Source organism: Mytilus trossulus, chromosome 13 (genome assembly GCF_036588685.1).
Source record: "Mytilus trossulus isolate FHL-02 chromosome 13, PNRI_Mtr1.1.1.hap1, whole genome shotgun sequence".
In the NCBI taxonomy this organism is placed as follows: Eukaryota; Metazoa; Mollusca; class Bivalvia; order Mytilida; family Mytilidae; genus Mytilus; species Mytilus trossulus.
Genome location: NC_086385.1, coordinates 1,679,451 through 1,705,144, shown reverse-complemented (window position 1 = coordinate 1,705,144; position 25,694 = coordinate 1,679,451). Strand labels below are relative to the sequence as shown.

General features: G+C 32.1%; 1 protein-coding gene across 1 annotated transcript in view; it reads right to left on the bottom strand.

The window, feature by feature from the left end:
* The window catches only part of LOC134695304 (uncharacterized), a 34,258-nt gene extending 9,143 nt beyond the window's left edge, over positions 1-25,115 (bottom strand). Inside the window, exons 1-6 of the mRNA XM_063556528.1 lie at positions 25,016-25,115; positions 22,163-22,578; positions 13,452-13,620; positions 12,304-12,500; positions 11,289-11,313; positions 1,332-4,870 (exon numbers count right to left, since the gene is read on the bottom strand). Of these exons, the coding sequence (XP_063412598.1) occupies positions 1,332-4,870; positions 11,289-11,313; positions 12,304-12,500; positions 13,452-13,620; positions 22,163-22,578; positions 25,016-25,115 (4,446 nt within the window). The remainder of the gene's footprint in view (positions 1-1,331; positions 4,871-11,288; positions 11,314-12,303; positions 12,501-13,451; positions 13,621-22,162; positions 22,579-25,015) is intronic.
* Positions 25,116-25,694: the final 579 nt, after the last annotated feature.

Here is a 25,694-nt window from a genome sequence, read left to right as displayed (position 1 = left end):
TTGCTCAGTTTCAAGATCATAAAAAAACTACTACGACCAAAAACTTTAACCAAAACGTTAACCAAAACGTTAACCAAAAACTGAAACCTAAAACGGGACCACCCGGACGGACGGAAGAACAGACGGATGCACAGACCAGAAAACATGATCTTCATAAATGGGGTATACAAATAGATAATAGCATTTTACACTAGATAGGCAGAAGTATATTACAATATATAGGTAAAAGTTTACTTACTGATAAGTTTCATATACTTTTTACACATACTAACCAGTAACATACTCTCAATGCATATACTGACTTATCATATTCACTCCATGCATATAATGACCAGTTACATACATTTGATATAAAATCTTGATAAGGGCATAAACGCATGCAAACACTAAACATTATCGTACACCCAATACATATACTAACTATAATACTCTGTTCAAGGATACACAAACATTTTATACACTGACTAATGAAAATAACAGACATGAATATACTGGCCGCATACATACATTACATACACACACTGACCAAATGCATACGCTTCATAAATATATTGTTTAATACCTACACCTCGTACACACACTAATAAATTGTAAACACTCCCTACATACAACGACAAATCCTAACACTTCATGCCGACAATGACGAATGACATACATTATATGACTACACAAATCAATCACTTACCCTCTATAAACACATGTTTGAGTACACCAAATCATTACATATACTAAACACTTACAAACCTTCCATTCATACAGACATTGTACAATAAATACAAACGTAAATATCATACAATTCATCAACACAGAAACAAACTACATAGTTACACTCCCTGGATTAAAACTTAACATTTTATTTGACTATTTCTATCAACCCCTCCTAACCAAATACCTTCAATCCATACAAATATTAACATTAAATTTGAAAGAAAATCTCCATATCTGCGTAAAGAAAATGCATATACTCTTCATTTCCATCTTATCTATATTTAACCAAATCAATTACTCACACAAATCATAAACTAACAAATCAAATACACTCCATATATATACAAATCTACAATCAACATACATGTAATGATCAATTCCATACTCTACATACAAAGCCAAACATTGTACATACATTCCAACATGTAAATAAACACTCTACATATATACATTTCTAGTATGCAAGTTATGACTTGTGTTATATTCGTACTAGGTATAGAGTTACAATGAATAAACTATGGATCTTAAAAGGTCTCACAGTAACGGATATCTTCTTGTTGTATAGTTCAAGGTTGACACGAAAGTTTGGACTAGCAGCTGAGGTTTTTCTCCAGAAGATTTACAATTTCTTCACACTGTGACTTTCGAGCAATATCAAATGAAGTCTGACCATTCTTATCACATATACTAGCATCTGCATTCCATGCAAGTAATAGTTTTACAATTTCAATACGGCTGTCTTTATCGATGAATTGAAAGGCGTCAGATAAATCGATATCACACGCAACATGTAAAGGTGACCGTCCATCTTTTTTTTCACACTGGGATATATCAGCCTTGTTTTCAAGTAAGTATTTCACAATTTCTACATGACTTTCTTTACAAGCTACATACAATGACGACTGGCTATTTGTATTACAGTGAGATATGTCAGCTTTGTTCTGTAGTAACAATTTTACTAGATCTGTAGATCCCCCTTCACAGGCTATGTACAACGGAGACTCACCATTATTGTTACAATGGGATATATCGACATCGTACTGCAATAACAGTTCGACAATATCTATATTGTCTTCTTGACATGCCACAAACAATGGTGATGTTCCATTATTGCTAAAACGAGATGGATCAGCTTGGTTCAGTAGTAACAATGCTACTAGATCTGTAGACCCCCCTTCACAGGCTTTGTACAATGGAGACTCGCCATCATTATTACAATGAGAAACATCGGCATCGTACTGCAATAACAGTTTGACAATATCTATATTGCATTTTTGACAGGCCACAAACAACGGCGATTCTTCATTATTGTTACACCGAGATATAACAGCTCTATGCTGTACCAACAGTTTGGCAATATCTGGTGTTTTTTTTTGCTGACAGGCCACAAATATAGGAGACAGTTTTGTAGATGAAAGGCGTGTCTGGCGTGAATATAAAATCTCAATCTTGGTATCTATGATACGTTCATTTTGATCGTTGATAAACTGAGAGGCATCAGGATTGTTTTTAAGTAAAAGTCTGACAATTTCTATACTTTCATTTTTACAGGCCACATATAATGGAGTTTCTCCATATTTGTTACACAGAGAGGGATCCGCATTGTACCGCAGTAACATGTTGACAATGTCTGCATGTCCATTAGCACATGCTGCATGTAATGGAGATTCTTCCAATAAGCCCCACTGAAAAACATCGCAGTTGTTCTTCAGAAATATTTCTACTATTTCTAGATATCCACGTTCACAAGCTACAAACATTGGAGACTCACCGTCATTGTTACACGTAGATGGATCAGCATTTTTTTCTATCAACAGCTTCACTATACCTGTATGTCCTATTATTACAGCCATAAACAATGGAGTGTTGCCATCATAGCTGCACATGGAGACATCAGCATTGTACTGCAGTAACAGTTCCACTATGTCTGCATATCCATTAGCACATGCTGCATGTAATGGAGATTCTTCCAATAAGCCCCACTGAGAGACATCAGCATTGTTCTGCAGTAATAGTTTCACTATTTTTATATAACCTCTTTGACAGGACACATACAAAGGAGAATCGTCATCATCCTCATGGACGGTAACGTCAGCATTGTTTTGCAGTAAGAGTTCTACTATTTCTATATGTCCTTCTTCACAGGAAACAAACAATGGAGAATTACCAAAACGGTCACACTGCAAGACGTCAGCATTGTACTGCAGTAATATTTTAACTATATCAATATGCCCTCCTTTACAGCCAAAATGCAATAGCGGGTGAGAACACTGAGAGATATCAGCATCGTTCTGCAGTAACAGGTTCAATATATCCACATGTCCTTCTTCACATGTCACATGTAGTGGACACTTGTGATGTGTGTCACAGCGAAAGACATCAGCATTGTACTGTAGCAAAAGTTCTACTGTCTCTGTATATCCTCCTTTACAGGCCATATAAAATGGTGACGTTTCGAAAATGTCACACTGAAAGATATCAGCATTTTTCTGCAGTAACAGTTTCGCTGTATCCGTATGCCCTCCTTTACATGACACATGCAATGGAGACCGTTTATCTTTGTCACACTGAAAGACATCAGCATTGTACTGCAGTAACAGTTTTACTGTGTCTGTATATCCTCCTTCACAGGCTAAATGAAATGGTGACTTTCCCCATATGTCACACTGCAAGGTATCAGCTTTATTTCCTAATAGCAGTTTAACTACATTTGAATGTCCTTTTTGAGAAGCTTTATGCAAAGGTGACCTACCTCGACTGTCTGTACTTTTTACGTTACATTTGATATTATCAATCATAAACTGAACAATGCTAAAGTATCCTCTTGAAGCTGATTCTATTAAAGGTGTTGTCTTAAACAACAAAGGCAAATGTTTCTTTTCTATAACGCACTTTTTTGTATCGAGATTCTTCAAGACTGATTTTGCATCATCACTTCTGCTAAAAAACATTATTAACTCGTTAATGAATAACTGATAAACCAATTGGTTATTATTGAATGTACTTGTAATGTTATCATGTTTTAAGTCACATACCAGTCTTTCAAAATAATCTTCTTCTTGGGTTTTCAAAAGTACAATTGAATCATCATTACTATGGACTTCTGCTAGAGATTCAAAGATGAAACGATCTCGAATCAACACGGAAGGGGCATATTTGATAAAACATTCTGTGAGATGCTGTCCACAGATAACAGCTGCCAACTTAAAAATTTTGTCATGTATAATTCTATACATTGTGCCTCTCAGTTTTATATAGGTGCTATTTAACGTAAAAAAACCTAATTTTAATGCATTACTATGTGTTTCTTGACTTAACTTTATGTCTAATTCGTTTGTAATGTATATTAGCTTGTCCTTCTTCCTTGAAGGTGACCTCGATGTTAGCAAATCTATATCGAATCCACCCTCAAATAAAACACACAGAGTTAAAGCACATAATTGAAATTTGTTTTCCTCAGTAATGGTGCTTATGCTCCTTTTGATACTACCCAAGGGCGCGGTAAAATGTGCTTTTAATTCTTCTAGTGTTTTGCCTCTTGACAACTTACAAAGCAAGGGGAAGAAATCAACGTTATCCATGACTTGTTCTTGATTCAATTTGGTAATTACGTCATTTGAAATGTACTTTTGCAGCATGCACATTCTTTCATCATCTACCAAACACAACTCTTCTGATAACAAATTGCATTCTTCATTTGTGATATGATGATCTTTGACCTCTTTGTATATATGTAGTCTGCAAGAAATCAAAAGTTTTTTACTCGAAACAGTTCCATCATTTAAAGTTGTTATATCTTTTTTTGATATTCCAAATATTTTCTCAAATTGTTCTGATTTATCTCTCCACGTCTTCAATGTCTGCATATTGATGGTTTCCTTTCCCCAAATGTCATCAACAACAAATACTTGATTCTTGTTTTTGTTATAATAATTTAATATGTCTATTGGTCCTGTCAAAACTGGTATTATCTCATACCCCAAACTGTCACGTAAGTGTAAGGCAGCATGATGTATATTTGATGATTTTCCACAACCTGAGCTTCCTGTCACAACAATACAGTTATTCGATTGTAGAGATCTCAGTATGTGACGTGTTGCTCTGGTTTCGAAAAAAGTATTTTGGTCTTCCACCCATTCTATTATTTCTTGGTCATGTAGTGCTACAATGAGAGGAAATAATAACACTAACGTCGAATTCCTAAATATAGTCTTTGAGCATAAACTAAAAATGATATGGTAAAAAAGTAGAAATACAGTTTCCATATTATAAATAAAATAACGAAAACAGTACGTTATACATGTTATAAATCTTATGATTCCCATGCACTTTTCTATATTCACCTTCATCACGAACGCTCAAAGCCGAAAACTCAAAACCCGTGGATAAAAGAAACCCAAAACAACCAAAGAGCTAAATACTCACCACTTGTGCTTTATCCTTTTTTATAATCCATATGTATGTTACAGAATAATTTCAATTTTTGTTTAATCACATCAATAATTTCTTACTCAAAATATAACATGTATAACTTATTTTCTGCATTTATAATTTTTCCAATTATCAACACATGTTTGGTCAGTGAACCGTATATACGATAGTGTTTGATACATTGATGCTGATCAGGTGAAAATCAATTGTGTATTTAGATATAAAAATGTATGTTAAACTATTTTTACCTGTTCCACTGAGGCTGTCAAAATACAGTGGTCCCTTAGTATACGATCTGGGCTACTTAGGGTTTTACATAGCAGGAAATGATTGCATAAGATATCTTTTTATCGTTTAAACAAGAGCTAATTAAGCAAAAAAGACCTAAATATAGCAAAATTCAACCTATTTATTGCATTAACAGATCACGTTTAGAGTTTTCAAGCTAATTACTAAATATAGATATATAGGCACCAAGTAGTATAATTGTATTTACAAGTTTTCGTTCTAGTAGCATATGCATGCTATTTTGATAATAAGAATTTCTTTACTATTGAAATGAAAGAAAGTACACTAAGGGTCGTGTACTTTCCTCTATATTTTGTCAAAAAATTATTTTCATCACAAAAATAAACTGAGCATCCTAAAAGATCTTCATATATCTGTTCTTCAGTACCACATACGTATTTTTTTTCAGCTAGTATGAAAAAAAAACTGATTTAGGTTGGTTAAAGGACGTTGATAAAGTCAAAACTTGTGAACTGCAATCTTTCGTTTTAAAAGACCCCCGCCTCCGTGAGCCACAGTAATAATGAGCGTTAAAGTTGGCATTCAAACGCGGGTTTTCCCAAATACGAAAAGAAAGTATTGGCTCTCAATCGCGGAGGCTCTCAAAAATTTAAATATCTCGTCAAAATAGTAAGATAGGATCGAAATCGGAGAAAGGACTAAAAATATCCGCCTTCGTGTTTTCCTACAGGACAACATCAACAAGAGCAAGACTACTTCGATTTATTTTAGGATTTTGCAATCATTTTACAAATTATATTTTTAACTTTCAAGTCTATGATTTTCTTGCTTTGGACGTGTTTCCGCACAATCCTGCTGACTACAGTATAATGGTTGCCCATCTGACGACAACCCTGATGACCGCATGCCAATAATCTGCCATCTTTTAGCCTCCAATATGGCTTCGTACCATGTTCACGGAATGTGAATAAAATTTTCAAATCGTCGAACTTAAATACTCAAACTTTAAGCGCGGGGAAACTGCATTTTGTACTTTTCATGGCATGAAAGTCCTGATATCTATGATGCATTGATTATAATTAAACATTCATGTATTCAAAGATCAAATAACATTTGAAGCGCTCGGAAACATGTATGCGTCAGTATTATTATATGACGTTGTTTGTTGTTGTTTGTTGCTTTCTTTACCAATTTCAATGAGTTTTAATTCAAATTCTTGAATTCAGGGTGTTATTTGAAATGCTGCATCAAAATAAAATATTATTTCCCTAAATAATTACAGTGACTATGTTGATCACATCTATCCTGTCGCGACTATATAAAAAGGATACAACAGATACAGTCAAGTCTGCCTCAAATCTTACATCTAGAAATTGACAATAAGAGTCGGTTGAAAAAAAAAACTTTATGAAAATTTTTAACTACCCCAATTGTAAACTTTCCATTTCTTTGCAGCAGCTATATTTCCCTCCCCTTTTTATGAATATGACCTACCTAATAAGACTACTAGTATTTACTTTATTATTGTTAACAACATTAAAAATTCAAAACAAATTGATAGAGATACTTCAAAAAGATACAACAAAAAAGTATTTAACATTTTCTGTAAATGTATAATTATTTTTTCAAGTTCTGTTTGATTTCATATTACTATAGGTGAATATACTATGCTAATAATCGTATATACCAGTATGAGAACGAGTTGTAGTATGTCAAACTAGTTTAGTCTCGTTTCGCGTCAACTATTGGCATTATTTTCCTTCCTGCAGCTAAAAATGTTTAGTGTTACCTATCTATAGCAAAGGGGATCTTGATTTTCTTCTATATTTTGTAGCTAATGCCCCTATAATATTGTATTGAACTAATTTTTACATGTTTGGTCAACTTTCAAATCATTTAATTCTCTATAAGTTAAGTTGCAAATAGCATGCAATGGATCACAACAATTAGTTATCCATGAATATTCCCTTTCCTTAAGAAAACGATTTTTTTTTTTAAAGATTTATTCTATTTCGAAAATTATATATTATTGCTTTTTAAAAATTTATTGTTGAACACTATTATTGGTATATAATAGTTTAGTTAACCCAAGTTACTTAAAATTTTCAAAACATTCTGTGTCGGGCACTTGCCGATATAAAGACATGAACTATAATTTTATTTTTGCTATCTTGTTAAAAATCGGATTCACACTGAGGATGTTACTTCAAAATTTGAGCCGTTGCAAAATTTTAGTGCACTCTGTTGATTTTTTTTATCACGAACGTTTTTCATACAGTCGTATCATAGTAGATTTGCTCGAGACATATTTATTTAGGAGTTATATTCTTTCGGCAATTTTCATTTCATTGCAAAGTACATTTATTGGTAAAAGTAAAGTAGTAGATCATTCATAAAATTTTGATGACCTCATTAAGTTGAAAATAAATATTCTGGATTAACTTTCTAGAAATATATTGTACTGCCCTCTACAAAAATGCTCGTTACTATTTAAGTTAAAAAAATGAGGAGATAAATAATTTTTTTCTGAAGTGGTTGAAATAAATTTTCTGACCAGGATTTTTTTTCAAATGGATATTCTGACCCCGATCAAAACTCCTCGACCCTAACCTTAGAATAAAAAAAAATATCGTTCCCTTACCTGAGACAGTTTCAATAAATTTCAAAAAAATTCAAGATATTATTGTTCGTGAAATTCAAGTATCAATCCTATACACAACACGCTTTTTTCATCACAACTTGTTAATGGTGTACAAAATCAAAAATCTAAAATCTAAATTCGTGATTAGATTAAGCATACAAAAGAACCCAAATAATTCAACTAAAAACTAATAAATGGAGATTAAATTAAGTTACTTTGGACCTTGTTATGGAGAAACTTAGAAATAGTTCATTAAGACAAATATCAAGATACACTGGTTAGATTCAGATTATCAAATAACTCCAATAATAGAAGAGTTTAGGAAATCAAACATAGTTTAACTTTGGAACTCAATTTGGACTGACATATAAAACCGGGCTCAAAATCAGAAGTCTAAAACACAGTTAGATTGGGCACAGCATAGAACCCTTGTAATTTTATTTCTGATTAAATCACGCACATTTTAATTTTGAACCTCCGTTTTGACCAACATGGATATTATTTCCAAAATCTAAAATCTAAATACAGGCTTAAATTCAACAAATCAAGCATATGTCATAAGAAGTATTTGTTTTTCCATTTCTAACAAAATTAAAGTTTGGACCCTGTGGAACTTAATGTGGACAAATTTGAAGTTATTCCGCATAATTATAAATCTCTATATAGGTACCAGTCTTGTATTACAACTCCAGTTTCCGGTGCATGTCAAAACATGGAGGGTAACAAAATAGTGCATTTTTTTTCTGATTTTTTTCTGAACTCATTTTTATCGTTTGATTATAGGTTTATGCTGAATTGAAACATATATATAGACTTTAAAAAAATCTTGCATCTTAGTAAAAATAGCAAATAGAAAGTAGAAAAAAATGTTTTGACTTCAGCATTGCGTTACTTTTTTGGCAAGACCCCCTTTTTTGCGATTAAATCACAATTTCATATTAGTACATACGTGACATGAACATGATTTTTTTCTTTCTATATAGCATTTTTCTTTTTATCTTTTCAAAGATCAGCTGTTTAGCATGTAATCCTATGGAGCATTCAATTACAAGACTGCAACCTATACAGTTTTTTCAAAAGTGATGATTTTCTAAAAAATGTTGGTTTTTTTTTACTTTGAATATTTATCCCTTACAACTTTATTAACTATCATTTCCATTCAGGTATCTCAGATCAGATTTATTCGTTTATAGTGTGTTAATTTTAGTTTTTTTGATTGAGTTAGGCCAATGCAGAAAACGAGTATACGGGACCACTCATGCAAAACTTTAGTGAAACGCTTATGTGCATCTTTAACCCTAATATTAGTAAGTTTCTGTTAATAAAGTTTAGAAAAAAAAACCATTATAAATGGACGAGATTCAAAGAATAGAAATTATTGTGATGTAACGATTTAAAAACTAGAACGTTGATAAAACTGTTTACGTTATGCACCAATGGCTAAAATACCATTTTACCTTGGTCTTTCCTGACGCTCTGGAAAATTATAACTAAAGGCTCTAAAGAGCCTGTGTCACTCACCTTGGTCTATGTCATGTATGTGAATATTAAACTAAGGAAGCAGATGGATTCATGACCAAATTGTGTTTTGGTGATAGTGATGTGTTTTTACATTTTACTTAACTAAACATTCTTGCTGCTTACAATTATATCTATCTATAATGAACTGGTCCCAGTAGTTTCAGTGGAAAATGTAAGTAAAAAATTACAAATTTTATGCAAATTGTAAAACATTTAATATAAAGGGCAATAACTCCTAAAGGGATCAATTGACCATTTCGGTCGTGTTGACTTATTTATAAATCTTACTTTGCTGAACATTATTGCTATTTACAGTTTATGTCTATCTATAATAATATTCAAGATAATAAACAAAAACAGCAAAATTTCCTTAAAATTACCAATTCAGAGGCAGCAACCCAACAACTGGTTGTCTGATTCATCTGTAAATTTCAGAGCAGAAAGATCTTGACCTGATAATCAAATTTACCCCCTGTCAGATTTGCTCTTAATGTTTTGGTTTTTGAGTTATAAGCCAACAACTGCATTTTACCCCTATGTTCTATTTTTAGCCGTGTCAGCCATCTTGATTTGATGGCCGGGTCAACGGACACATTTTTTAAACTAAATACCCCATAGATGATTGTAGCCAAGTTTAGATTAATTTGGCCCAGTAGTTTCAGAGGAGAAGATTTTTGTAAAAGACTACTGAGATTTACGAAAAATGGCTAAAAATTAACTATAAAGGGCAATAATCCTAAAGAGGTCAAATGACCATTTCAGTCTTGTTAACTTATTTGTAGATCTTACTTTGCTGAACATTATTGCTGTTTTCATTTGATCTTTATCTATAATAATATTCAAGATAATAACCAAAAACAGCAAAATTTCCATAAAATTACCAATTGAGGGGTAGTCAACCAACAACGGGTTGTCTGTTTCATCTGTAAATTTATTATATAATTACAAATGATCGTCTTTAAGACACTATGCAGCCCTATGCCTGATATCATAATACAAATGATAATGCTAATCAAATAAGGTAATTTAAAACCAATAGTATAAGTTGTCTCCCCACTGCATCGTTTTGAGCAGTTTGTACAATGCTTTTTACAATAGTGTGGAGTGGTTAACCATTATTGATAAAGAACCAGCTGAAAAATATATCTTTATTTATAGGCCCACTAGATTATTTAGATGAGAGAAAAAAAAGATGGTTAAAAGTCGGTATCTGTCTCCATTCAATCATATCTCCAGTTCTAAGGACATATGTTGTGCCGGTTGTTACCAAACACATTTTTTAAACTAGACAACCTAAAGATGATTGTGGTCAAGTTTGGATTAATTTGGCCCAGTACTTTCAGAGGAGAAGATTTTTGTAAAAGTTAATGACAACGGACGCAGGACGACGACGACGGATGACAGACGACGGACGCAAAGTGATGGGAAAAGCTCACTTGGCCCTTTGGGCCATGTGAGCTAAAAAGTTTAATGGTTATTTATTGATGAACTACACTATTAAGTGATCCTTAAGCTTCTGCAGTAATTTCGTCCATTTATGAGACGGGCCGTTTTAAACCTTTCGTGGCTATACTCCTTTTAACACATCTGCAACATGTGAAGCAAGATTTGCATACTTTCTAATTACAGGCAAACCTAAAAACACTTCAGGATTTCTCGAAGACTACTGATTACTTCAAAAAAAGTTTTTTTAGTAAATGTATTTATACAAATGAGAGATAAAAATTCAATTACTCACGTAATTTTGATTCATTCTTCATTATCTGGAAAAAAGATTTGGGTAAGAAAATTTTATCAAAAGGTATGTTTCAATAAATTGATTTTTTTTTTAAATTTCAGAACAATATTTTTCTCTCTAAAATTGATAACCAAATCCCAAAACTGGTCTATGTCCAGGTTATTACTTTTCAATATAGTTTGCACTTTGAAAAAATTTCGCAATAGTAGTTTACTGATGTTCAAATTTCTTAAAGTGGGTTAGAAGACAAAACAAGGTAACAAACACTAACTGAGGGCATGGAATGGCCTCCTTAAGTAGCATGACTTGTAAACCACAGGCTCTTAAAATTGCCCATGACCCACCAGGAGAAAGAGGTGGGATACGAAAGATCCGTTTCAGACAGCATCCAGAAGAACAGATTATCCAAGGTATAAAATTATTCCCTAGATGGGGGAGAACAACTTACTAAGAACGACTGGTCAGCATGGAGGAAGAGTAATGTCACCTGTTTTCATACAGATAGTTACTTTGTTAAATTTCATTTTGAAATACCGACAGTTCATCGGACCAATCAAAAGGAGGGTAAATATTGATATATTAACATAATGTCGTCCTGAATATTCATTTAATGTGACACTAGCCGTTCAATAGCCAGCCAGCCATCATCATCATCATTTTTACAAGGACAGTATATAAGGTATTGCCATTATCTAAAATAAATAAATAATACAGTTCACTGCTGTATCATTGTAATATCACGGTTTAACACTTGACTTATTGGTTTTCCTGAACAGCTGTCTTGCATAAACAAATATGTTTCCACTCGGTCAGTTTTGGCTGATGTAATTAAGAGTATTGGGACTGCATCAATAGACCGGAACTCGAAATACACAGGGACCGGTTCATAAAGGGTATTTTACAAAAACTTTAACGGTGAAAATCGGACTTTAAATTTTCGTCCGGAATGGACAGGAAACTGACCAACTCAAGTTTGCCTGTATAGTGCTTGGCAGATAATGTAATTAAAACTTACATTTTCTAAATTATCTATCTTTTTTCCATGTTCCTGTACACCATTTTGTAAATCTTTCAATTGTTTGTTCAATTTGATGACTTGATTATCTTTTTTAGTCGATGCCGTCTGTATATATTCACAGAGAAAATGTAAATGTTGACAAATTTCCTTCACTGTCTCCGAATCAAGTTTTGTTTCACTCAGAAAATGTTTACCTGCAAAATGGAGACCTCTCTTTTTAAATATTCAGTAATGATTTAAGACCTTTGATGCAGAACAAACCAAATTTGAATTAAGTAGTTTGTAATGTCATCGATATGGTTTCACTGTTATATATTGTGTGTTCTACATGGCATGGATATTGTTTTGTGCTGTATGTGACATCGATCACCAAAATATACATTTAGTAAGTACAGCATATGCAGCTTCTAGTTGTTTGTCTTTGATATAGTTTACAGAGAAATACTTCTTGTGTCCTCTTTATTAATAAAGTTAGGATTGTCTGTGATATTGATCAGACTAAGGAAGTCCTCGATTTATTTTCACAGACATTGTTTATATAATCTGTTATATCATGTATATGGATGACTGTTATATATTTGTAATGCCGGGTTTTATTTTTGTCTGTTGTATGTTATTTATATAGTTGGATAACCAAATGATGTGTTATGTACATGTCTCATGTTTATGAGTATATTGTGAAACATGTCACAGTAATAGATTTTCTGTTTTAATGTGCCAATTCTGAGCTATTCACTTTATCATGTTTATTCAGCCCATTGCATATGCTTTATATTATTACTTTATCTTTTGTTATGTCTGTTTTACAGCAATATTCCAAGTCTTCAGAATCAAATTTAAACTACAGAACTAACAGTATTGTGTTCAATTAAATTAGTCAATACCAGTGTAAATCTTCCACTCATTCTATAAATCATATATTGTTGACCTTTCTGCTGTATATCACACTATGTTTGTTACAGTAAATGTTTTTCCTTTCGAAGTGTTTTATCTTTACTTTTATTGGAGGATTTTTATCAATCAAAATATGGGTTTTATTCACATTTTAACGACATTTAGATGTTCCAATTCATGTGATTTGTTTTCTTTACGATAGGAACATCAATGAGAATGCATCAAACATCTATTTACGTAAACATATTTACCGACTTTTGCCCATCTCTTTAGCTTTCCCAAAATTCTGTGTTCCTCTTTGCTACTCAGGCTGAGGTGTTTAATGAGTTTTCGCATCAGCTTGAATGTATCTGAATATTTTATAGCAGTCCATTTTCTAAACTGACAATGTGCCCAGGGATTCCGTATATCTGATCGAATCTAAGAAAGATATATATTGTCATATTACCTTCATGCCCAGAAATAAATACATAAAGTCAATAGCAGTATACCGTTGTTCAATAGTCACCAACCTCTATGAGTATAACATTACACATGTTTACTTTGAATGTAAAATTTGAAACATAGACCGCTATTAGTCAAAAGTGGTTTAACATGAACATGAACTTGACATTGTAATTTCTGTATTAGGTATGTATGGAATAATTGTTTCCCAATTTATCTAGTTTTTAAACATCTTTCACCATGTTTAAAGTTGAAACGATTAAGATTTTAAATTTTCAACCGAAAAAAGATCGATAAACAAACAGCAATATTCAAATATAATGGTATATCTGTCTATTGCCTTGTATATCATGTACTGTGTTACGACGCTAGATTAAAACTGTCGGTGAAATGTAACAGCGAAAGATTTACATTAAGAGCCTTGATGGTCTAGTGGTCCAGCGCGTAGGGCATAGTGCAATGCTAGTTGTTGCCACAACATCTTAATTAGCAGGTGTTCGAATAACGGCGAGGGCAGAACAAAAAAAAAGGTACAGATCTAATATTGTTAGGGTGATGTTAGAAGAATTAATTATGCAAAATGCATTTTCAGCCTTGTAGTCCCATCACTGCTGGTTATCCAATTGATGAAATATGTTGTAGAGTGGTCACTGCAAAGTCTAAATTGAAAACAACGTTCAAACATTTGATTGCGTTAGATAAAAACCGCATATTTTATACATGTGCATATAAAACAAATATTGTTGTAGAGAAGTATAATACAGCACAAACAACAAAACGCATGAGACTAACAGGTTAAACTACTGATGTTCTTAAACCCTGCTGACCTCCATTAACGATTACCAAATGATTTGATCACAAGATGTAACAAAATGGATTTTTATATTAATTTAATACGAAATAGATAACAATAAACTTGCGGCAAAGATTGTAAACCACAATATGAGCTGCTAGAATTTGTACACCATATCTGGATTTCGACAATTAATACATCTTTAGTGGTCTAAGGGATCGATCAGTATTTGAAAGGCTATATATTTATATCAATTTAGGATAGACTCTTGATTTTAAAGAGTCGAAGTAGGATGAACGGACTATTTAAAGACAAATCCCTCTATTGTTTTTCAGCATATACAAACGCAACAGTCCTATGCCGTCAGCGGTTTATGACGTCGCGATTTTCGCGAACCAGAAACGTTAATGAGAGTTATTACTCTCTGACCCGATGGAGAGAGTGACAATCGTTTTGATAGGTAGATTTGCTAAGAAGAAAATGAAAATTGATTTTTTATATAAATGACATGTTCCAGAATTGGATATACACATTAATTATGTGAATTTAGTGTACTGAAACACACACCAAAACAGCAAATAATAAAATATATGAATACAAAGAGAGTCAACTATACAGCAATCTAACAAAAATAAAACACACAAAACGACTGCCAAGAAATGAAACAAAATCTGGATACTCGACAAAGAGTGTCGCCAATTAATTCATAATATAATACTAATTTCCATAATTTGCTGCGTGTTTGGACTAATCTGTTCTTTAGAGTCATTCTCGTTGGTAGGTTTATAATTGTATTTATATTTCCAAATATCATTAAGAAAGTACGAAAATAATCAATCATGTCATCAAAATTCAATGTGTCTATAGCAACAGGTACATTTCGTACATATATACCTATATATGGATATGGCAAATTGCACATACGTATTTCGAATGTGTTAGGCGATTACATTTTTACACAAATATAATATTTAGATTTCTGATAAACACCAACAAAACAGTAACCATGGACGCATACGTGTAAAATAAAGTCCATCTAGAGAAGTCATCATATACGCTTCTACCATAATGATTGTAGGTTTTTCTATTTGACGACGAAGTTTATATTTATGTACTAGGTCACATTTTTTTATATAAAAAAACAACATAATCGTGCCTGTGTATAAAACTTGTCGGAATAAAGAATTAAAGAGAAAAACATATGAAAATAGTTGATTTGGGAAAAAGAGGTCGGACTAGGTTCCATTCATAATCACGGTATGAATGAGTATACTTAGACTGAGTTTCTAGCAACATTGCGGAATATTTCGATATTCATAGATGACTATAGATGCATGCTCAAAACATAAAGTATGTTAAATAAACCCCGTTATTACTTGCCCAAAATTGAATCGATCTTTTAAGAGCATCTCGCGTTTACGATTTTTTTGGAACTTGTGCCTTTACATTTAGTATACATTGCAATCTTAAAATAATCGGTCTAACCATTTCGTTAAAAAAAATTCGTAGAAACTAGAATAAGCCGGGAAATATTTGGTTCATTAGATATGCTTCTACATTTATAAATTATTTTTTTGATTAACATGTCATAAGTCCTTAAAACAAAAAAATGTCAGAATAATTTGGTTTGAAGATGAGGAATTTTAAGAAAAAAAATAAAAAAAATAATAATGAATGAATATAATTGAAAAAGATATTTTTTTTAAATGTGCACCGATTAACACATGTATAGTAAGCGAACAAGGAACGAATAAGTAAAAGTGTACAAGTCAGGTACTGAAACGAGTATTTACCAGACGCAAGAAAAAATGGAAAACAATTGTTATAAGCGAATAAGTTACATGGCATCGGCCTAGCGCCGAAATGGGTACATAGGCGCTAATAGGGATGTTTCACCTTTAAGAACCCATAGTTAACACCAGAGACAGGAAAACAATTAAAAACAATACGTTTTTCTTAAAAGTTGCAATGTATTACAACGTGTAATTAGCAAATACGGATCGAATAAGGAACGGTATCAGTCGAGCACTGAAATAGGTCCAGTCCCAAGTCAGAAGCTTGTTGGTTCGTGAATTAAGCCGTTATTTTCTCGTTTGAATTGTTTTACATTTGTCATTTCTGTACTATTTATAGCTCTATATGCGGTATGATATTTGCTCCTTGTTAAAGACCGTACGGTGGCCTATATTTCCTGTGTCAGTTGGTCTCTTGTGGAAAGTTGTGTTATTTGCAATCATACCGCATTTCATTTTTTTCTATTTATCTTTCAAAATATTGTCGCAAAAACGTCGTATACATTTTATTTTATTTTTATCTCCATGTTCTGCCAAATCATTTGAGAATATGGATGAAACACTAAAATCAGTTACTTATAAGAATATTAAACTGACCATGCGCAGATTTATTTTCATATCTACAAAAAAACACTTTGAATTCTAGATCGGTCTATCTCAATGTATCTAATCGTTTACACTTAATCAAATATCAGGGGTGCGTTCAATATCGTTATTGAACGTGTAGCTAACCTAGCTACTACATAGATAGAAGCTATACTAGCTACTCGTTCAATAGTCATAAATCTACGTAGCCCTATGTAGCCGCTACGATATTGAACGCAATCCAGGAGGTGGTTATTTTAAGTCCGATGGAGATCGATCTTTCTCATTTCTCATTTTTCAATTCTTAAGATCGGCGATCTTTATTGTTAGTGGGAGCGGGGTCTTAGATTTCTATTGATATTAAGTAATTGTCACCAAAAGAAAAAGGAACAGCATTCTTAAATTAAAATTCATGATATCGAAAGCAAAGTAAAGTCTTGTCTTTCAGATATACTTTGACTGAACTATGAAATAATATAACAAAATGTATTTACTATTTTAAGAAGAATTTCTGTTCAACATAGACATGTAAGCACAATAAATAACCTAATTAGAAATGTTGTTAATAGAAGCATTAGTGACTTCATTTGTACAATGCATTGTTTTCCAACAACCGCATTTATATTACGTGTCTGTGAAACTGACTGATACAAAATTACTATCATGTTTAAAGTTATGTGCAATTATTGTAGTTGAAAACAAACAAAACAGCAAATAACGAGAACTGTGTTGTCCGTAATATGTAAGAATATCGCCCAAACCGGCCGAACGTCTTTCGACGTTGTTTAAGAATTGGCGCAATGTATTCCCGCCAATACAAATTGTTAACCTTTATTTTTTGAAATATTTCTTTTTTCCATTACGGTGACCCTAACTTGTTATTTCATTATTTTATTAAGATGTAAACAAGGCTTATGCTGTTGAATACTCAACGAGAAATTATCGGTCAATTCTAATATAACATAAAAGTTTTTATAGTTATTTTACAATAAAAAAGGCGGGAAAACTATTATAGCAACTTATCGTTATTATTTACCACTCAGCACATGGTAATATTATTAAAATAGTTTGCATTAACAACTAGGTTAACAGAACACACAAGTTGTATAGGATACCAACTTTAAAAAGAATTACACTGCTATTGACTAGAAGTACCGATTTCCAAATTCCATGAAAAAGGTGGCGTTTAAAATCGAAAACGAGGTCGGTGACCCCCATTTTTTCATTTGCTTATTTTGAAGCTTTTGCCTTGCCTAAAGTAAAAACAAAATATAAAAAAGATATTATTGGTAGATCTGAATAGAAGGAGGGAAAATATAATACAAGCCCAAACGAAATAAATATAAACATGTCTAAATTAATGTAAAACAACGTTCAAACCTATGAATTTGGTGGATAAAAACCGCAATTTTTTTACATGTGCACACCAAATAAATTACGTTGTTCAGGGGTCTAAATACAATAAATACAAGTATTCCAAAATGACGTGGCTCTGTTATTATGTCATGATGTTATTGTTCTATAATAATTTTGAAAATACTTTGAACGACAAAATTATTTTACTCGCAAAGTGTTCTTAACTAAATGTGGACTTTTGAGTCTTTTGTAGACGAAACGCGCGTTTGGCGTAAATACAAAATTTAAATCGTGTATCTATGATGAGTTTATTTCTAAAAAAATTCTAAAGAACTTCATCATGTGTTCATGATAGTTTTAGATCTTGGTCTTTTTCTGAAATTAGTTGTAACAAAAACTTCTATATTTTTAACCCTGTATACCAGCATTCCACATGTGAAATTATAATTTTGAAAATGCTTAGAACGACAAAATTATTGTTTATTTCTTCTTGTGTGACGTTTTCATTTTCTGACGTCAAACACGCTACTCTATACACAAAAAATTGATGTGAATGCAGTCACAGGACTTCAAATATTTCGATCCTTAATGGGTTAATTAAAAGTACATAATATAAGTAAGCAATGAATGTTGTTGTTAAAGGAGTAGGTCCGGTGAGGACTGATTTTGGCCTCAAATTTCAGGTTGATCAGACGAAAGATTTTGACCACTTTTTAAACACTGAAGTGTCTATTTTATTTTAATCAATTAGCTTTTGTGAAAGAATTTAACTGATTAAGTCATAAAAAAACGCACCGATTCAAGCTAAAATATGAAAAATCTGTCAAATATGCCTAAACATGTCACTTTTCAGATGTTTTTTGTCAAAAATAAAAGTGGCCGCATCCGTGTTCATCCTCAACCTTTATATATGTTATGTATTATCATAAAAAACAAATTACATTTCAATATTAAGGATGAACACGAATGCGGCCAATTTCGTTTTACACGAAAACCGTCTGAAATTTAACTAAAATGCTAGAATTGTGACGATTTCTTTAATTTAGCATGACTTAATGGTGCTGGTACCCAATATATGTGCATTGTATTGACAAAAGCAGTCCATATTTACGTAGCAGAAGCATTCTACTATCCAATAAATAACTTAAAGTTAACATTTGAACAATTTTGTAAAACTGCTATATTTTGGGGCCAAAAAAGGAGTCTTACTGGACCTACTCCTTTGATAGACAATTTTCGTGCTTCTTTGTTAAATATCTGTTTGATCTAAATTGTGACACAGTGATTTGTGCTGTATCCATACTATGACAATGTTATCTGTTATCTCTGTTTTGTTCACGCATTGTTGTAAATACAGTGGAATTTGATGCGACTTTCATACACGTGAGAGGTACCGCTATAACACTAGGTTCAATCCACTATTTTCTACATACGAAAATGCCTATACCACGTCAGGAATATATCAGTTGTTATTCATTCGTTTGATGTGTTTGAGCTTGTGATTTTGCCATTTGATTAGGACTTATATCACAAACCTGACTATAAAAAATGGAAAACAACACGTTTTTAATTTATTGCGTCCGAAGCGCTTTTCTGGATTTACCTTCATTAGGAACGCTCAAAGCCAAACATTTGAAATCCGAAGAAGTATAAGTACCGAGCGTCGTTGAAGAGCTACATGTAAAAAAACCTAAAATAAATAGTCAAATTCGTCTAAGGCCAACTTTGCCTGAGGGAGTTGAAACCTAATTAGTTTCATTATAATTTCAAAAATTTATAAACAGACAATTTAAGTAAAGTTTGTTAAATCATGTCAGTACCGAAGCACTGACTACTGAGCTGATGATACCCTCAGGGATTGATAGTCCACCAGCAGAGGTATCGACCCAGTGATGTAAAAATGGAAAACAACACGTTTTATAATTTATTGCGTCCGAAGCGCTTTTCTGGATTTACCTTCATCAGGAACACTCAAAGCCAAACATTTGAAATCCGAAGAAGTATAAGTACCGAACGTCGTCGAAGAGCTACATGTCAAAAATACCTAAAATAAATAGTCAAATTCGTCTTAGGCCATCTTTGCCTGAGGGAGTTGAAACCTTAGTTTCATAAAAATTTCAAAAATTTATAAACAGACAATTTAAGTAAAGTTTGTTAAATCATGTCAGTACCGATGCACTGACTTCTGAGCTGATGATACCCTCGGGGACTGATAGTCCACCAGCAGAGGTATCGACCCAGTGATGTAAAAAATGGAAAACAACACGTTCTATAATTTATTGCGTCCGAAGCGCTTTTCTGGATTTACCTTCATCAGGAACGCTCAAAGCCAAACATTTGAAATCCGAAGAAGTATATAAGAGTCGGTTGAAAACAAAGCTGTACGATAAAAGGGATGATTTAGGATTCCCAAGTGTGACCTTTTTTTTAAACCAAGAATTAAAAATAGTGAAGTTGAAATAATCACTTCGTCAATTTTACGACGGCATCACGAGTTGATTAACCGTTATGAAATATCCGTTACGCAGATGATATCGAAAGTGTTCCTTTAATGTGTCTCGAATTTAACCTACCGAACTAGACTGATTTATCGGCGTTACGATAACATGAGCAGCACGAGGTGTGCCACATGTGGAGCAGGATATGCGTACCCTTCAAGAGCACTTGACAGGTTTTTGGTTGGGTTCGCGTTTTCGATGTACTCCTATTTGTGACATTTTGTTTACGCATCGATGTCAATATAGTTGAATTTGATAGCTTAAACGCTATAAATTTTACTTATTTGTTGATGATGTCAAATGATTCTGTTGTACGCGTCAGCCTAATGTGTCAAATCTACTGAAAGTCTATATGTTCCTGATACAGTCAACATATTTTGTTATATTTGAGCCAGTCTGGGATGTGAAAACTACTGATGTTTTGGTGATAAATTAATTATTTAAATAATACAAGGACATGATTGCACTGTTTATTGGTGCAGAAAAGAAATATTAGTTAGCCGGCCATAAACCTAATAAATATCAGACCAGCCTTAAGTTGACTTGAGATCAGTTTTGGTTCAATCAGAGTTATCAAAATCAAAGTTAGGTTATGTTAACTTATTGCAGTACTGGTTTCGAAGCTTCCTTATATTAATAGCAAACCTTTTTTAAAGTTTAATTTTTTTGGCAGACATAAAGACAGTTCTTGGATACAGTTCATTTTTCAAGTTAACTTGATTGTTGTCCTAGGACTGGTCAGATCAGTCCTTAATCCTGTCACATGTTAAACTTGAACAGTCAAGATGATTGGTTATCAATTTAACATGCTACACAGGTTATGACTGCATCTATCTGTAGAATTACTTTTTTTCAACTTGTTTTAGTACTAACGAATTATTAACAATCTTAATCATCAAATGGAAATTAATTCTATGATTGGTGTGTTTTCAACTTTTTGATTATTTTTTAAACGGTTTTAATATATGCTTAATTAGTCGTTATTCTAATGCACCTCATTCAATCAAAATATCAAATATGGCTACTTTAGCAATGACAAATAATATTTTTATTCTGAAATGGGACGTTTCGATTCTTTATCTTTGCTTCAACAGTGATTAGCTATGAATATAACTTTCAAGTCTATATAGGTAATCTAATGAATGTAGTAAAACTGTTTAACTGAGCTCTATATATATTTATTAATACTGATTCCCAAACTTAAACCTGTTTAATTAATTATAATAATATTCAACCCATTTAAGTACTGTAACAAAGAAAAAAAAATCATATAATGCAATTCTCAGTTTGTTAAAATTCAAATAGTAAATGCATATACGGACAAGAACATGTTGATGTAATATAAATGTTTACCCTGTCAAAGTTGCAAATAATTTATGAATTACACAAAACAGAAAATAACTGAAAGGTCATTACAAAAAAAATCTTAGACATCTCACATGAGCGTTGGTCATTTTTTTTTATTTTACAATTTTAAGTTATTTGGTATTTACCTTTTGAGCATCAGACCGTACATCAACTGGGAATTTGTCAATGTTAACAATGATACCAAGTAGAGCAGATGAATCACACGAGTCATCGAAAGCTGTGAAGTATGCCATGTGTGTCTGGAGAAACAATCGGGATAAATCCACAGGACTCTTGACCCGGTAATCATATTTAGGTCTATTCCATCCATGGTGAGTTTTGTTGTTGTTTATTGCTGCATAATTGAGTTCTGTGTTGGAATATCGCTTTAAATAATTCCCATGCGTTTGTTTATGAATATTGTTTCGGCTTGTTAGGGAATAACAAAGTTTTGTGACAACATTCACAACATATGTCCTCAGTACTGGAGATATGATTGTATGGAGACAGATACCAACTATTAACCATCTTTTTGTTCTTTTATCTAAATAATCTAGTGGGCCTATAAATAAATATCTATTTTATAGCTGGTTCTTTATCAAGAATGGTTAATCATTCCACAATATTGTAAATAGCATTGTACAAACTGCTTAAAAGAGGCAATGGGGAGACAACATATACTATTGGTTTTAAATTACCTCATACGATTAGCATTATCATTTGTATCATGATATCAAGCATAGGGCTGCATAGTTTCTTAAAGACGATCATGTGTAATTATATAATAAAGTCATAAATTCCTTTATTTCATTTTTGTTTGTTAGTTTGGTTCTTCGTAGTGTATTTACAATTAAATATAACTAACTAGTGCAATATAAGTAAAATAGTAAGATATATGATGGTATCGATGAAAACAATATTCATAGATTTTATCTGTTATATTGATAACCTTTAAAAAATAGTGCATTTAAAGGATTGATAAATTCAAATGGCTATGTACAGATATGCACATTCAAAATCATGTATTTTGAAGAATATATATGAGAAAAAGGTAACTATAGTATAATAAAAATGCAGAACAAATACTACAGTATTTAGATTAAGATTTTATAAAGTTTTGAAAACTATTTTTTTTCGCTAAGGTATATCATGTATTTACAAAAGATTTAATCATGTCATTTTTGTTCATTGGCTCTAGTTCATAATATCATGCCTCGATTATTTTGGCTCTTGTTCAGGTATGTTGGCCTGTGTTTCCTACAGTGTTTTTATCTTTTACTTTTTTTTAGTATCTATCTCTACCATACAGATTTATTCAGAACTTGTCCACATTATCACTATACATGTCAAACATGCCGAGGGCCAGCTGGAAATAAGTGTTAACATGGTTAATATGATGTTTTATCCAAAATAAACATAACTTAAGCAAACAGCAGGCAACTGTTTTCATATAAACCTGAAATTTACACCTACAATACAAAGAGCTTCAATGTCAGAGAGCACCTACATGTTTTGTACAAAGCACAGGAATAATAAAATTAATTTATTGATTTTAGCAATAATTCAATGTATGGTTTCTTCCTGTAAGTTGTTGTGAATAGTCATAACAGATTTATTTCTAATATCAAGTTTAATCATTTGAGAGTATAATTACTGGTTTACATATCTACTGGAGTGACTAATCTAAACTGTAAACAAATGTATTGACCATGAACTTCACTTCACTGTAGGGATTTCGTTAATGCATATAATACATCTTTCTAGTTTCTTTTCAAAACTCAGGAGGGGTTGAAGAGTAACAGAGAAGAAAAATTAGGTGCTTAACTGTAAATTTTATTCTATATTCATAAACATCTCCTACAATCCTACCAGTGGTGAATAATTAGGTTCATGTTTTGTGAACCTGAAATTCATAGAGCGTGTAGCGGTTTGCATTTCAAATAGCAAAACGTTCTTTATTAAACAGACAAAATTAAATACTGATTCCCAAATTATAGGTCTTCCACCGAGTAATCCTGGAATTCATAAATTAGTTCGAAAATCTAGTATATCAATTTGGAAACTAAATAACAACATGATCAATTAAATTGAAATTAATAAAAACATAAAGATTTTCAAGGAAAAAGTTAACATATTATAAAAAAGATACTACAAATGACTTCAAATAATGTATATGTTCAACGGAAAATGTCACCTATATTATGAAAATGATAATATTGAAGGTCTTTGGCATTTATTTGATCAATGTAACAACCATCGAAGAAAACTTAATGTTTTTATTGCTATCGATATTTGAATATATGTCTGTGCATATCATGCATATAACTAAATCACGACATATGTAATGTTTCTTTCTATCTTAGTATTAACCATATTTGCTTGATCCTTTTATAATCTATACGTATATTGCAATATAATTCTAAAGTTTTGTCAATCACATAATAATATACAATTCAAATTATACAGAAACTCTATTTTTTATCAATAAAAGTTTTCAATGTTTAATCAACACATGGCAGTCAGTGAACCGTATAAAAGATAATGGTTATGTATTACATTTGGTGTTTACCAGGGAAATAGAATCGTACAGGTTATTTAGTTAATGTTTGTTAAACTATGGGAGTTTTAAACTCATTTGATTTTTTACCCTGATCAAGAGATACTATCAAAATAAAACGAGGTCCTCAATAAATTTGAAACATAGTCCTCTTAATTTCATATATGTTATGATTGAATAAAAATATTTGGTATTGTAAAATTAACAAACAAAAAATTAAAAACAATCCGGTTATTCATTGTTAAATTAATGCTGCTAACTATACTCAACATACAACATATGCATCATATCTAACTTAAACATTTGTTTCTTCCAGATGCATCAATGACAATTGATGCTGACAAAGTCATATAAAAATTACTCTTGAAGAGTTTAAAATGACAAAAAGAACCGAGTTCTTACTTTGAGAGTACAACCCTTTTACTATGAATTGTTAGTATACCTGCAGTTCTTGGTACTTTTTTCTGTATATCTTCTACTTCTCCCTGTAAATCAGGTGGTAAAGTTCGTTTTGATGGTCTGGGTTCTGTTGGTTCTGTCATTATTTCACTAAGATCTACTGTTATTTCTTATTATCTAAACAGATATTCTGTTTGAACCTGGATCTGTTTATTTGACGATAACTGTTAAAAAAATCAACCATTTTTTTTTTCTCGAAAAATACATTATGTATATATTCAATACATCTTAAACATGTGTTGAGTGATTAAACTCAGTGATCCCGTAATCCAATAAGTTTATGGTTTGACGCCTTACTGCTACGTCATAACGCCTAACTCATTGTTTCACTTAGACTTTTAGAGACACGTTACTGCTTTATTAAAACGTTAAGCTGATTTCTATACTCAAGACGCTTCACATTAGAAGTAAAAAATATGTTTTGTTCCTAACTCAGTAAATTTGACGAACCTGCATTTTCAGATAACATAAATCTCACGATCCAGAAATTCGAGTCTGTTCAGTTTCACCGATTTCACCGCGTTTGTAGCAACAAAACTATTGTTTCTCTTCTCAAGTGAAATATTCGAAATGGTTTTAAATAATTTCGTACGCCTTGGATGGAGTTGAAACTTATTTTATCATTTCTATGGGATATTATTTGAAATATTTTGCACTAAAAA